The sequence below is a fragment of the Procambarus clarkii genome, chromosome 5 (genome assembly GCF_040958095.1).
Source record: "Procambarus clarkii isolate CNS0578487 chromosome 5, FALCON_Pclarkii_2.0, whole genome shotgun sequence".
In the NCBI taxonomy this organism is placed as follows: Eukaryota; Metazoa; Arthropoda; class Malacostraca; order Decapoda; family Cambaridae; genus Procambarus; species Procambarus clarkii.
In genome coordinates, this window is record NC_091154.1 from 30,253,769 (window position 1) to 30,269,358 (window position 15,590).

General features: G+C 43.8%; 2 protein-coding genes across 2 annotated transcripts; one reads left to right on the top strand and one right to left on the bottom strand.

The window, feature by feature from the left end:
* The first annotated feature begins 323 nt into the window (after positions 1-323).
* Positions 324-9,891, top strand: LOC123762023 (uncharacterized). Its single transcript, XM_069300365.1, has 8 exons — positions 324-404; positions 3,179-3,385; positions 4,613-4,792; positions 6,892-7,109; positions 7,451-7,568; positions 8,134-8,258; positions 8,888-9,032; positions 9,542-9,891. Exons 1-8 carry the CDS (start codon positions 353-355, stop codon positions 9,643-9,645), a joined length of 1,149 nt encoding a protein of 382 aa, XP_069156466.1. The 5' UTR covers positions 324-352; the 3' UTR covers positions 9,646-9,891.
* An 806-nt stretch (positions 9,892-10,697) lies between these two features.
* Positions 10,698-14,461, bottom strand: LOC123762029 (uncharacterized). The gene is made up of 2 exons (XM_045748210.2): positions 14,321-14,461; positions 10,698-12,710 (listed from the first exon to the last, which is right to left on the bottom strand). The coding sequence occupies exons 1-2, from the start codon at positions 14,324-14,326 to the stop codon at positions 11,037-11,039; spliced, it is 1,680 nt and encodes a 559-aa protein (XP_045604166.1). The 5' UTR covers positions 14,327-14,461; the 3' UTR covers positions 10,698-11,036.
* Positions 14,462-15,590: the final 1,129 nt, after the last annotated feature.

Genomic DNA, 15,590 nt, shown 5'->3' on the forward strand with positions numbered 1-15,590 from the left:
TAGTCTCCATTCTTGGATGGAATAATGCAAGAGGGGCACTCCAGAGATTTATACAGTTGAATAATCACCTTCTTTTCCTTGTAGTCAAAGATTCGTTTCACCTGCACATTACTTCATGTCTGAAGTTGTGTGACCTGAGCGTTAGCTCCTGTCTGAAGTTGTGAGACCAGCGCGTTAGCTTCTGTCTAAAGTTGTGTGACCAGCGCGTTAGCTTCTGTCTGAAGTTGCGTGATCTGCGCGTTAGCTCCTGCCTTAACAAGTGACTGATATTTTTATCAGATTACAATTGACTGATAAGCTAAGATAGGCGAGGTGAGTTATGGGGTACCAGACAGTATCAGTGAGTCTTCAGATGGCGGAGCTTCCTCTACTGTTCTTGTTGGTGCTCGGTTTGTTTACGCAATGTAAGGCACAACCCGGTGTTCTAATGTTTATAGCACGTAACACATGGCACAACCCGGTGTTCTAATGTTTATAGCACGTAACACATGGCACAACCCGGTGTTCTAATGTTTATAGCACGTAACACATGGCACAACCCGGTGTTCTAATGTTTATAGCACATAACACATGGCACAACCCGATGTTCTAATGTTTATAGCACATAACACATGGCACAACCCGGTGTTCTAATGTTTATAGCACGTAACACATGGCACAACCCGGTGTTCTAATGTTTATAGCACGTAACACATGGCACAACCCGGTGTTCTAATGTGTATAGCACATAACACATGGCACAACCCGGTGTTCTAATGTGTATAGCACATAACACATGGCACAACCTGGTGTTCTAATGTGTATAGCACATAACACATGGCACAACCCGGTGTTCTAATGTGTATAGCACGTAACACATGGCACAACCCGGTGTTCTAATGTGTATAGCACGTAACACATGGCACAACCCGGTGTTCTAATGTGTATAGCACGTAACACATGGCACAGCCCGGTGTTCTAATGTTAATAACATGTAACTCAAAACATTGATGACCCAACTTTAAATACTCTAGTCCCAGGACAATAAGCGTGTGTCACATGTTTTGTTAAAAATAATCTCTATCACATGAGCCTCTCTCCTTCAGTTGCACCTGGACGAGCTTAGTGACGACTTATTATTATTAACATCTTTATTGACAAAATTAATTACAATTTTGCCTAATCTGAGGATTTTAATAAAGTCTTATTAAAGTGAGGAAAATGCTGGTATTCACTGTCACGCAGGACAGAGGGTCATACATAAGACAATAGGTCTAAACTGTAGGCTGAAGCACATATATATCATGGTTACAATCAATGTTTTAATGTATGGATATGTGAAAACAACTTTCTATTGTGCACTGCTGAAGCAAGAAGTGACTCGGTGTTGACTAATGCTCCGTAGTGGGGAATAGGGAAGAGTGGAACTTAACTCCACCAGAACCTAAATGTATATAAACAAAGTTGACCAGACCACACACTAGAAATTGAAGGGACGACGACGTTTCGGTCCGTCCTGGACCATTCTCAAGTCGATGGTCCAGGACGGACCGAAACGTCGTCGTCCCTTCAATTTCTAGTGTGTGGTCTGGTCAACATACTTCAGCCACGTTATTGTGACTCATCGCCTGCGTATATAAACAAAATTCAAGGGAATTTAGGTAAATAAAAAGATTGGTGGGTAATCATTACCAATACTTTCTCACCTGAAAGTTCCGAGACGCTAAAGTGAAATTTCTTCAAGTTCTGAATTTCTTCAAATTTCTGAAGCAGTTCTGGACATTTGTTAACGGTTCTGGACACGCACAAATTGGGCGATAATAGAAAAAAAGGAGATGATAGTCACATACAAGTTATACAAAAAGACACACGAGAAAACAGATAAAAAAAAGTTGTTTTATAGCAATAAATTAACAGAATTAGAAGTTATAACTGTAGCCTAGAGAATAAAAGGCATAGAAAGGATAAGGGAAGTTGTAGTTTAAGAGCAGAGTGGTGGAAGGCTGGACTACGTTCCTGGACGAGGTACCAACTACTTAGGCTGGACGGTAGAGCAACGGTCTCGCTTCGTGCAGGTCGACGTTCAATCCCCGAACGTCCAAGTGGTTGGGCACCATTCCTTCCTCCCGTCCCATCCCAAATCCTTATCCTGATCCCTTCCCACTGTTATATAGTCGTAATGGCTTGGCACTTTCTCCTGACAATTCCCTTCCCTGCAGTACGAGGTTGTGTGTTGACACCGTTCACAGTCTTCAAATTATGTGTGGAAATATATTCATGTAAAAAGGGGCACCTCATGCATAGCCCTCATATGTAATTTTAAATATCATTCTTCATAGTAGTAGTAGTAGTAGGCATCCATCAGTCTCAGAAGACTATGGAGTTGCGCTCTGGTGTCGGCCTGGTCTGGAGTGGCCTCACCAGGGCGCAAAGCCTGGGTGGGTTGATTCGGGGGAGAAGCTGTTACCCAGGCAGCAGGTCCCCCCTCTCTACGGCGCTGAAAGTCTCCAATGGAAAGGCAAACATATTTTATTGTGATATCATTCTTCATATTACCACAATAAAAACAGCAAATTACAATAACGTTAAATAAGATGGCCACTTGAATTTACCTGAAGCAATATAAGGAAATAAAGATAGATACTGGGGAAAAGGTGACCCAAGGAACAGAATAACATGAAAAAGACAACTCAATACAGACATTTAAAAAAATAAGAGTTGACACCACAGCAAATCTATCAACAAAAGTACACCTGAACAGGATATTGTCAGCGGCACACAGAAAGCTGGTAAATAAAATAACTGCATTTAAGGAACATGGAACACGAAGAATTCAGAAAACTTTCACTCGCGTGAGACCAGTTCCTGAACATGCAACACCAGTATGCAAATCATCTAATAAAGAAGAAGAATTGAAAGAGTCCAGAGACTAGCCACAATGGCGGCGCTGGAGCTAAACAGCTCGAGCATGTGGTAGGCTGAGAACCGAGTCCCACATAACTAAAAACTAGAGATCTGATACCGTACTAATATTCACTAATATCATTCTCTGTCTGTCTGTAATATCTTCCCAACCTACTTCTGTCCGCCTCATCCAACCACCAACCCTCCCTGTCTCCTGTCCACATTTAATCCACCAGTTTCTCCTACACCTCCCGTTCTCCTCAGACACCGTCTAACTCATCTCCTCCTCCGACAGGTACTCTGGGGAGGGTACAGGTGAAGGGGATCTACCTGACGAAGGCCGGACAGCAGCAGCAGTACATGAACCTGGGATCTGATGACTTGAACTACCAACTGGAGTGTCACATTGAGGGCGACCTCTCGGCCATCGTCAACGTCACCTGGTCTCTCGACAAGTGGGGCGTCGTGTACACCTGGGTACCTGCCACCCGCTCCGTTGCAGGTGAGGCAAGCAACGTACTGGTTGGGACGAGGTGACTTGTACAGGTGAAGCTTCTGTTGTTCACGAGAGATTTGGATTGCACATGTGAGAAAGGGTGAGGGTAGGGGGGGGGGCAATCGCGTCTGCGGAGGGGTTGCATAGGTCGATCAGAAGGGATTCAGAGGGTTGGAGAGTCCAGGCAAGAATTCTGACAGGAGAGGCAGCTGTTGTCTAGGCAAGGCAGGGGAGGTTACCTATTGGTTATACATGTGAAAGAGGGGTCGCTCAAAGATTATACTGGTAAGGGAGATATAGACATGTTAAGAGTTGCACAGACATGTCAAGAGTTGTACAGACATGTAGAGGGTTGCACAGACATGTCAAAGCTTATGCAGACAGGCACGTCAAGGATTGTACAGGCACGTCAAGGGTTGTACAGGCACGTCAAGGATTGTACAAGCACGTCAAGGGTTGTACAGGCACGTCAAGGGTTGTACAGGCACGTCAAGGGTTGTACAAGCACGTCAAGGGTTGTACAGGTACGTCAAGGATTGTACAGGCACGTCAAGGATTGTACAGGCACGTCAAGGATTGTACAGGCACGTCAAGGATTGTACAGGTACGTCAAGGGTTGTACAGGCACGTCAAGGGTTGTACAGGCATGTCAAGGATTGTACAGGCACGTCAAGGGTTGTACAGGCACGTCAAGGATTGTACAGGCACGTCAAGGGTTGTACAGGCACGTCAAGGATTGTACAGGCACGTCAAGGGTTGTATAGGCACGTCAAGGGTTGTACAGGCACGTCAAGGGTTGTACAGGCACGTCAAGGGTTGTACAGGCACGTCAAGGGTTGTGCAGGCACGTCAAGGATTGTACAAGCACGTCAAGGGTTGTGCAGGCACGTCAAGGGTTGTACAGGCACGTCAAGGGTTGTACAGGCACGTCAAGGGTTGTACAGGCACGTCAAGGGTTGTACAGGCACGTCAAGGGTTGTACAGGCACGTCAAGGGTTGTACAGGCACGTCAAGGATTGTACAGGCACGTCAAGGGTTGTACAGGCACGTCAAGGATTGTACAGGCACGTCAAGGGTTGTACAGGCACGTCAAGGGTTGTACAGGCACGTCAAGGGTTGTGCAGGCAACATAAGGGTGACTATTAACTGGTCGGTTGTCCTACAATAAGCCAAGGAGCCTTCATGTGAGCCAGGACTCTCACAGTGAACACTCTCCGTTGCCTTCAATGACAGTCATGTTCCCGCTGAAGGAGCACGTGAGGACCCCGGGCGAGGGCGTGGAGGTGGGCCCGGATATACAGTTCACCTCCCCTGATGTCTCCATGCACGGCCTCTACACCTGCAGCGTCTATCACACGGCTACCGACCTGGTCGTCAACCCCGTCAGCGACCAGTACAGCCTTCAGATGTACGGTGAGTACTGCTGAGTACTGCTTCTGGGTGTAGAGTGGTGGCTGAGTACTGCTTCTGGGTGTAGGGTGTGGCTGAGTACTGCTTCTGGGTGTAGAGTGGTGGCTGAGTACTGCTTCTGGGTGTAGAGTGGTAGCTGAGTACTGCTTCTGGGTGTAGAGTGTGGCTGAGTACTGCTTCTGGGTGTAGAGTGGTGGCTGAGTACTGCTTCTGGGTGTAGAGTGGTAGCTGAGTACTGCTTCTGGGTGTAGAGTGTGGCTGAGTACTGCTTCTGGGTGTAGAGTGGTGGCTGAGTACTGTTTCTGGGTGTAGAGTGGTGGCTGAATACTGTTTCTGGGTGTAGAGTGGTGGCTGAGTACTGTTTCTGGGTGTAGGGTGTGGCTGAGTACTGTTTCTGGGTGTAGGGTGTGGCTGAGTACTGTTTCTGGGTGTAGGGTGTGGCTGAGTACTGTTTCTGGGTGTAGGGTGTGGCTGAGTACTGTTTCTGGGTGTAGAGTGGTGACTGAGTATACCCTCTGGGTGAAATTGAAATTGAAATTGAAATAAGTTTATTGAGGTAAAATACACACAAAGGGATGAGGTAGCTCAAGCTATTCTCACCCCGTTCAGTACAACGTGTTAGTACATACATAGACACACATCACAAACAATAAACATGTTACCAAACATTCTGAGTATTAAACATATACATTTCCTCCTTTACACAAGTAGTATGGTATCAGACGTACACACAAATACTTTTATGACCTAGTTATACTGTATTAATTTGCAAGAGACATGCAGATAATTCAACAAAATGTTACAGTCTTGGTGCAAAATTCTTATATCTCTCAAGAATATCAGGTGTGTCTGGTCAAAATGAGAAGTCTGTGAATGTAATAATTTAAACAAAAAATGTAATTGGTCTGCCAGCCATTATGAATGTGAGCCAGCTATGAAAATGTCTCAAACACCATCCATCCGACAAGAATTTACAATAGAAGAATATTAATCATCAAACAACTAATTAGTTTTCTCCTAATTTTATCGTGATAAACACACAAACATGATTAGTCAAAACGGCTCTCACCGTGTCCTGCGAAGATAATTCGGGACCTTAACGTTATTCTCAAACGGATTGTTTTTGTGTATAAATTCTTACTGTGAATACCTGAAGTATACTTTATCAAGACTAAACAAGAGGCAAAGTGATAGCGAAGGCTTATAAGATAGGCTTATAAGATAGCTGAGGTTAACTGACATTAAATGGCTGTGATTGACAGGGAGTTTACCTAATGACCAATAGGGTGGTTTACACTTGTAGGATGACAAAAAGTATCGGCAGTTGCTAGGTTATAATTATTTTTGTTTAAACATAAATGATCGATACATTTTGAAGAACTCCACGGTAAAGGTTGTACATTTTCGTCCAAAGTTGCTATAAAAGTATCGCTAGCTAGGCAGCAGTACTGTTCACTAGGGCATATTAATTATCATATATTAAAATATAAATTAAAAAAAAAACAGAATATAGGTTTGGGAGTCCTTGAAAGCATGTCTGATCCGGGTTTATTGTCAATTCGCATTTTAAAAGCACTACAATCACCTTCTGTGGTTGATTGTTCAATAAATCACTGAACTATATGTTCAACAGATCTCTAACCCTGTCCATGGAGGACAAAAGAAAAATTTATAAATATTGGATAGCATTGTAAATGTGTGGCCACGTCTGTGGTAGGGGAAAAAATCTCTATTCTGAAAGTGTTTAAATACCCAGAGGACTAGGCTGGCTGGTGGAGGCACTTCTGACTCCTTCTCTTGTCCTCGCCTGGGGTGTGTGTAACACATCACCCACACCATGTAACACATCACCCACACCATGTAACACATCACCCACACCATGTAACACACCACCCACATCATGTAACACATCACCCACACCATGTAACACATCACCCACACCATGTAACACATCACCCACACCATGTAACACACCACCCACACCATGTAACACATCACCCACACCATGTAACACATTACTCCCCCGTCTTCCCCTACGAGGACAAAACGATGTCCACATACCTTAATCATCTTGGAATACGAAATTCACCTCTGTCTTCCAGCCTTTTTCCAGGAGGAGTACAGCCTATCCGCGAGGGTGGAGAGGTGCACCGTGTACTGGAGCTACAGTACCCCGCGCATGTACCCGAAGCCTGAGGTGCAGTGTGGCTTCTGGGACACCTCCTCCGGGGTGCTGGTCAAGGAGGTGCGGGGAGGTCTGGTCTTCCACCAGGACCTCAACTTCGTCTGGCATGTCTTCGTCCAGGACACGCCCATAGAGGTGAGGAGACACACACACACACACACACACACACACACACACACACACACACACACACACACACACACACACACACACACACACACACACACACACACACACTGGTATATTAATAACAACCCGACAACATGATCCAACACAGCTACCAATTGACCAACTAACAAAGATGGCTTCTAACACAGCTAGAAAGTAATTAATCACAGTGCATAAGATTTCACTTTTATGAAATTAACCCCTTGATTTACTACGACGTTTACATCTTTATATATATATACAATTAATCAGGAAAGATTCCTAGATTTTTTCTCTCTCTCTCTCTCCCACCATTAACGGCCGGCCAGGTAAGGGACGCCCCCCGCGGCACCAGCTTCCACTGCACCACCCGGGTGACCATCGCTAACTACACGCGGCACACACACTTGCCCACCAACTCCACCACCCAGCTGGTCTACGACACAAGTGAGCCGTGTGTGTGTGTGTGTTTACCTCCCGCTCTGCTTGTCCATACTGTTGACTGTCTCTGACTTATTCGTCACCTGATGTGGGCACTAGGACACCTTCCCTGTGTTAGCTTCGCTCAGTGCTGTACCAAGAAATCTCTTAAATTTAGCTTTCAGTGTATCTCCACCATGGGACTCCTTCATTACCCAGTCCATCGTACACAGTTCACGTCACCATGTATTAGGAGATTGATTGATGAACATTAAGCCACCTAAAAGGTGGCACGGGCATGAATAGCCCGTAAGTGGTGGCCCTTTGGAGCCATTACCAGTATCAAGAGCTGATACTGGAGATCTGTGGAGGTGCAACTGCACCCTGCGTGCGGGGAGATGTCTCCCGTATTAGGAGATTTTCCTTTGCTTTATTTATACCTGCTCGTGTCCCCCCAAAATACCTGCTCGTGTCCCCCCAGAATACCTGCTCGTGTCCCCCCAGAATACCTGCTCCCGTGTCATCCCAGTACACGCTCCTCCCTCTCCTTTACCTCGTGTCCCAGTATACTAACTCCCGGTCTGGCCTCCAGTTGAGAACGAAGGGTGCCCGGTGCTCCCGGCACTGGCTGAGCACATGGACGTCAGGGTGGACGGGTGTCGTCTCAACTGTCGAGGAGAGTGCCACCAGGCTGGTTCACAGCCCGTCACCGCTGAGGTCAGATGTGGGTCAAGCATTGAGGTGTGGGGTCAGTCATGGAGGTGTGGGGTCAGTCATGGAGGTGTGGAGTCAGTCATGGAGGTGTGGGGTCAAGGTTGGATGTGTGGGGTCAGTCATAGATGTGTGGGGCCAAGTATAGATGTGTGGGGTCAGTCATGGAGGTGTGGGGTTAAGCATGGAGGTGTGGGGTCAGTCATGGTGGTGTGGGTTCAAGCATAGATGTGTGGGGTCAAGCTTGGATGTATGGGGTCAGTCATAAATGTGTGGGGTCAAGCTTAGATGTAGACCAGGCTGAATTTCTGGGGGCAAGCATGGATGTGTAGGTCACTCACTGGATGTGTTGGGTCAAATATTGATGTGTGGGGTCAAGCATTGATGCGTGGGGTCAAACATAGATGTGCGGGGTTAAGTATAGATGTGTGGGGTCAAGCATGGATGTGTAATCTTAATCGTTAATACGTTAAGACAATCGTGAATTAACTCAATGAACTGTATTATCGATAAGTATAACATTATTCATTGTAAGGAAACAACACTCATCCGAATACTGAGTTGCATGTTTAGAGCAATAAGTATAGATCAAAATAAGTGTGGGGCCCCTGAACCCGTTGTCTTCCCCGGTACAGTACCGGTGTGACCCTGGATACTGGTCGTACTGGGAGGCGGACAACTCTCTTAGACGTCACTGGCGTCTGCTGATCAGGTGTGACGAGGCACGACGCACCTGGGTCTCAGAGGACGGCTCTCAGACACTGGACATGCCATTTTGCAGTGAGTATATATATGTATGTACGCCTGTATCCCCTCTCTCTCTCCCACATGTATAATTTGTCCCTTTCTGTAAGTGTGTCTACTCCTCTAGCTCGATCTGTCACTTGCTCATGCAAGAACGAGGTTCTTCACAAGGCAGAAAAATTTGGTATTTTCTAATGTTTGTTATTTGTAAGTATGTCTCAACCACACTACTCAAATTGATTGACTTTCAAGAGTATAAGAAAAGCGCCAAATTCTGCCTATCTTGCTGTAATCATAATTTTCAAATCATCAGATCATAAGTATCCAATTTTAAGACGCTTTTGGAAAGCAAAATCAATATACAGACCATCTGCATTTGATAATATAGCTTATATAGTAAAAGACAATGATAATCATATAATGTAAATTATATACTCTTAAGAAAATGGAATTAAATTAAACAACAAAATCATATGAAAAATTGGATTTCTTATACTCAATTTATAAAATCCGAAAATTACAGTGATAAGTTTTCTCCTGCACAGTGTCCAGAGGGACAGCTGGCGCGTCCTGCAGCGTCTTCATCCTAGGACTTGCCGCTCTAATCTCCTGCCTTCCTTGGACGCCGACGCCCGTCACGCACCCATAAGTCTCTGGTCGTCTGACGTCTCACTCTCGTCTACGTACTCCTGCATTCATGCTCTAGTTCCTCACAGTCTAGAGTCTAGTTCCTCACAGAAGCTGTAACGTCTCGCGTCTTGTCAATTCTAATACAGAACTCGAGTACGCTGTTGGGCCACAGTGTGGTCTGTGATACACAGAAGTGGTTCTGTAACCGTCTATAGTGTATCTCTTGCCTGGTAACCCATATATATAGTAAAATTGTGAGTTTTGAGCTTTGTTTTATTTTTACAAAAAAAAAAAACACCTGTTGGTGCATATGAAAATTGTCTAAAAATGAGTTGAGAACTTCGTGAGTCAGAGTGCAATCGCTTGACATTTCCGACCGCAAACCACGATATCGTTTGGCGAACCAGACAAACCACCGACGCAGGACTGGCGTACGAATCACCATGAACGCTTGTCCACTGCGATGGATGAAGAAGGCGAACTCATAGACGGCAGATGTCACAGTAAGAGCAACCAGACTATGTAGACAGAGCGTCTCCTTCCCTATGGGGTAAACAACGGACCTCCCGGCATGCGTCTCAACCTGTCTATCCAAGGTAGATCAAATTCTTCTCTTGTAAAAAATGTCATTATTGCTTTTGAAGACATCAACCACGATCGGGATTATTATTATTATCATATATATATATATATATATATATATATATATATATATATATATATATATATATATATATATATATATATATATATATATATATATATATATATATATATATATATATTCAAAGCATTACAATGCAAAGCAAAGCATTATTCACTAACATTACCGAAATCCATGAATAAGAGCAAAATCCTGTGAACCATTTGGCAATAAACTTTTGAAATGTGTTATAATACATAGTTTTACATAGATGGGTTATACACTTAACTCATCCTCGACACCCAGAAAACACTTATAATCCATTCTCAACACCCAAACAATAGTATTATATACACTGTTTTAAGACATCACCGACGTTAATATTTCATCTGACACAATGAATCTTTTATAAGGTGCAATAATACAAGTTTTTCTCAAATATAAATCATTTGATTATATATTTTTGGTTTATACATATCGAGGCCTAGAAAACGTTAATGTTTTAATTATAGTGATTTAAGGGTGTTTACCGTACGGGCTGAAGTGAATGATGAGCGTCACGAGTCATAGCCTCAAAAAATCATATATGAAAACCACTCAAAATAAGGACTATTTCCGACCGAGAAAGTCCGTGTTTTATTCCCACACATCGAAATCCCGCCAGCACCCAGTAGCCTATCACCTTTGTTTTGGTGATGGGCTGCTGGCACTATGTAAGATAACTAATATCCAGCCAACGGGTTTCGGACAAATTACACCGTTGAAATTCATGGTTTTCCTGTTTTCCTGGGCGCTTGGTAAAGACCTGCAGGTACCTGGGCCAATGGTTCAGGTGTTTCCTGTAAAGTAGAAGGCTCGGCGAGAACTGGGACTGGTTGAACTGAGGTCTGGAAGGTATCAGGAAATATAATTGGTTTCTTAGGAATCTCTTGTAAGGTAGACGGCTTATCTAAAGATGCTGACGGTGAAACTGGAGCTTCATAAAGACCTGCAGGTACGCTTGGGGATGCAACTGACACTTCAGGAGTCTCGTGTAACGTTGAATGTTCAGAGGATCCAGAAAATGCATTGCTTTCCGAAGAAGGCTGCACAGAACTTGGAAGTTCTTCACCGTGTATTTCAAGGCCGGTAGACGAACCAACATCTTCTGATAATACACCTGAGGAAGCTTCGTGTAAAATGGAGGATTGGTCAGATGATTCAACTTTGATAGGTGTTTCAAATTGGCTTGAAGACTCAACACTGACTGTATCTTTTTCAACTGGTATCGCATCTAAAGTAGTTTCCTTTGATGCAGAGTGTTGATCTGAAGACTCAACTTTGCTTGGAATTTCGTCTGGACTTGAATGTTCAATACTGCCTGTCTCTGTTTCAACTGGTATCACGTCTAAAGAGGTTTCTTTTGATGCAGAGTGTTGATCTGAAGACTCAACTATGCTTGAAAACCCGTCTGAACTTGAATGTTCAATACTGCCTGTCTCTGTTTCAACTGGTATCACGTCTAAAGAGGTTTCTTTTGATGCAGAGTGTTGATCTGATGACTCAACTATGCTTGAAAACCCGTCTGAACTTGAATGTTCAATACTGCCTGTCTCTGTTTCAACTGGTATCACGTCTAAAGAGGTTTCTTTTGATGCAGAGTGTTGATCTGATGACTCAACTTTGCTTGGAAATCCGTCTGGACTTGAATGCTCAGCAGTGCCTGTAGCTACATCAAGTGGAATATCATGTTCTACATGAGGCTGAAGTGGAGTTTCCAGAATATGAATATCTGAGGGTAAAATAGAGCTTGAAATTGTCTGAACCGAAGCCTCATGATGAGTAGTGGGTCCTCCTATTTTACTGGGCGCTTCATCCAGACTCGAGGGTACAACAGCACCTTGTACTCCCTGATCTGGAGTACCAAATTCTGTAGAAAGCGGAACTAGCTCGCTGGGTGTCTCAACCGGAACTGAAGGAACAACGGAGATGGAAACTAATTCACCTTCAGTTTTGTGCTCAATTGTAGAGTCTGCAAAGATTGAAGTTGCTTGATCCTGAACATCCGAATCAGTTGAAATATGAGCAGAACCTGGCAATGATTCGCTTGGAGCTCCATAAATAGCTGAAGGTTCAACAGGGACCTGAACTACATCGGATGAAGCTTCCAATGCAGGAAGATTTGCCGGACCTTGAACAGATTCGACAGGAGTTTCAACAATACTTGAGGTCTTGATAGACGTTTGAGTTATTTCACCGAGACTTTCGATTTTAGTTGAATCTACTGGATGAGTTTCGAGTGATTCAGCTGGTGTCTGATACAGGCCTGAAGGTTCAGCTGATCCAGGGAATTTCAGAGCAACTTTTTGACTAGGGGCAGGCGCGCCAGGGATACCCAGGGGCAGCTTAGCAGCCCATCCAGAAGAAACGACCAAAGCCAGGAACCGTATTAGCTGAAACACCTGAAACAAAAATAAACATTATTCATCAAAACTATGAAAAATAAACTCAATTAGGTATTAAGAGATGACTATAATACGATTACTGTTTGTGGAAATTATAGATTACAGTAAATCAAATGAAAAACACACTTCCAGTTTTTATTAGTAAACACTATGTAAGAGCTTGGAATGATTTAAAGGTTACTCCTTTTATCAGGTTTAATGTTCTTTAGTTAGCGAAGTTTATTGGGGAATTGCAAGTAAATAGACCATTTTTGTATGATGGACTTGCTGGAGAGTAGTATAAAAAGGAGGTAAGGATTGTATTACCCTTTAACCTTTAATCAATATTGATCTTGTAAGACGGGTTATGGATCTAACTGTATGCAAAAAATGGAGACTACAGCTATAAGAGGACATATCTGCTTTGGAAAACGTTCAACGCAGAGCGGCAAAAATTATCCCAGAACTAAGTAACCTAATTCATACTAGAAATAGTTAAGGGGCCACAGCTCGAACAACACTACAAACCAGACATGACAATGCTGATGTAATCGATACCTTTAAAAGACTAAACAAATTGGAAGATATTAATCCAAATCACTTCTTTCAAAAATTCAACGTAACGCAATAGCATCAAGCTCAACAAGCCACAGTGTGGTTCAGAAAACAGGAGATACTTTCCCCTCCAAAGGGTAATAAACTCATGGAATCGCCTACCCACCGAAGCCATAAAACCCAAGACTCTACTCTACTTTAAAATTCAGTTGGAAAATATCACTACTAATAATTGGAGACCTTTAACAAACCGCCGACTTCCTGTCCCCGTCGAGGCCACTAGAGATGGTGGGCCTCAGATAAAATGTGTAGACATAGTAACTGAAGCTTTTAGTGAGTACACATATGTGATGACGTGAGACACAAGTGAATCGTTTGAGGATATTGGTGAGAGGGCGGGAAGGTGGTGCATCAATAGGGCCGTGCTGTCTCCCGCTGCCCGTTGTTATAGTTGGAGAAGGATTTCAACCCCCTGAATGTCATAATTAAGTGTTCTGATCTGTATTTCATACTGCCTGAGGAAAATATTAATTCCATCACACACACCTTCACCTCTCACACACTCCTCATCTCCCTCACACACCCTTCACCTCTCTCCCTCCCTCCCTCACAGACTCTTAACCTCCCTCACACACACTCTCCTCACCTCCCTCCCTCACACACCCATCACCTCCTGAAGGACTTAGAAGGTACTCATCACCAAACATGAGAGAAGTCATGGGTACGCGGTTGCTACTCTCAGTTATTTTAAAGAACACTGCTTCTGAGTCTAACTTTCTAGCAGCAAATACGTGAAATATTGCTTAAATAAAGTTAGAAATTTTCAACATTAGTTTCCAATTACCCGGAATGTGAAGACCCTTTGGCATGCAGACCACTGACTGCAATAGCCTCACTGATCAGCCGGACTTAAAAAAACAGAACCTCATCAGAGCTGGTCTGAGGTAAACATCTCAGCCCCCGCCACAAACCCGCTTGTCAACACACAAGTCACCTCTACACCACACACACGACATGAGGCTCGCCAGACATTTGAAAACTGGCTTTTTCAGGACAGACAGTTCTACACGCACCTTCATCGTGGCTCGTCCCGGCGTTGACACTGAGGCGACCCGGCCCCGCTCGCCTCTTATATATGTGCCCAGTCACAAAATGACGTCACTCTTCTCTACTACGTCATTGTTATCTGCTTTATGACGTCACTGACTATGACGTCACAACTTACTAACTCGTTATCCCATGTGTGTAAATCGAGATTTTGCGGACTTGGTTTTGGCTCACCTCGCCGGCTAGCCTGTTCTAGCCACTTGCCACTCCGTAAAAAAATGTAACTGTTTTGTCTAACCGGAAACGTACGAACCCAAGTAATTCATCTAACCCAATCGAGGCTGACGCATAGAAAGCGGCAATATTATTGCGATTTATTTTTAATGTTATATTTGTAATGAATTGGTCGGCTCCGTTAAAAATGCGACGTATTAGGTGAGAGGACAGGTTGGAAACTGTAACTGTTGTGTTTACAATGTTAGAACCGATAACATAATTCTGCATAATTAACTCATAATTGGTCATTATACATAAAGGGTTAAGTAGCAGCAAGTTTCCCGTTTTCTTCAGGTGTTAGTAACATTAAGGTTTCCTTGTGTATATTTCATACACTTAAGTATATAACACATAAACCACATGCATACAACATATACATACATTACATAAAACACACACACACACACACACACACACACACATACACACACACACACACACACACACACACACACACACACACACACACACACACACACACACACACACACACACACACACACACACACACACACACACACACACACACACACACACACACACACACACACACACACATACACATACACACACACACTTTGGCGGGACCAAAGAGCCAGAGCTCAACCCCCCGCAAGCACAAATAGGAGAGAACACACACACACACATTGGCTGGCGTAGGGGAAGAAGCAGAGCATCTCAAGTATTGGAGCTGGGATCCATACTATCATTTGAAACTAGAAACCTCAAGAGCAAGAGGTCTTAAATTCAAGTTAAAAAACAGAGGTGCCAAACAAATATTAGAAAGTTTTCTTTTGTAAACGGAGTGGCAGACGATTGGAACAAATTTAATAAGACTATCAAAATCCTCAGATTAGGCAAAATTGTAATTAATTTTGTCAATAAAGATGTTAATAATAATAATAACTAAGTGAGAATGTGGTGGAGGCCAAAACCGTCCGTAGTTTTAAGGCGCTATATGACAAAGAGTGCTGGGAAGACGGGACACCACGAGCGTAGCTCTCATCCTGCAACTACACT

Bases quoted from the DNA above. Each gene is read 5' to 3' on its own strand.
- LOC123762023 (XM_069300365.1), top strand. From the start codon at position 353: ATGGCGGAGCTTCCTCTACTGTTCTTGTTGGTGCTCGGTTTGTTTACG. The intron at 405-3,178 runs GTAAGGCACAAC...CTCCTCCGACAG, and splicing joins GCTCGGTTTGTTTACGCAAT to GTACTCTGGGGAGGGTACAG. The intron at 9,033-9,541 runs GTGAGTATATAT...TCTCCTGCACAG, and splicing joins ACTGGACATGCCATTTTGCA to TGTCCAGAGGGACAGCTGGC.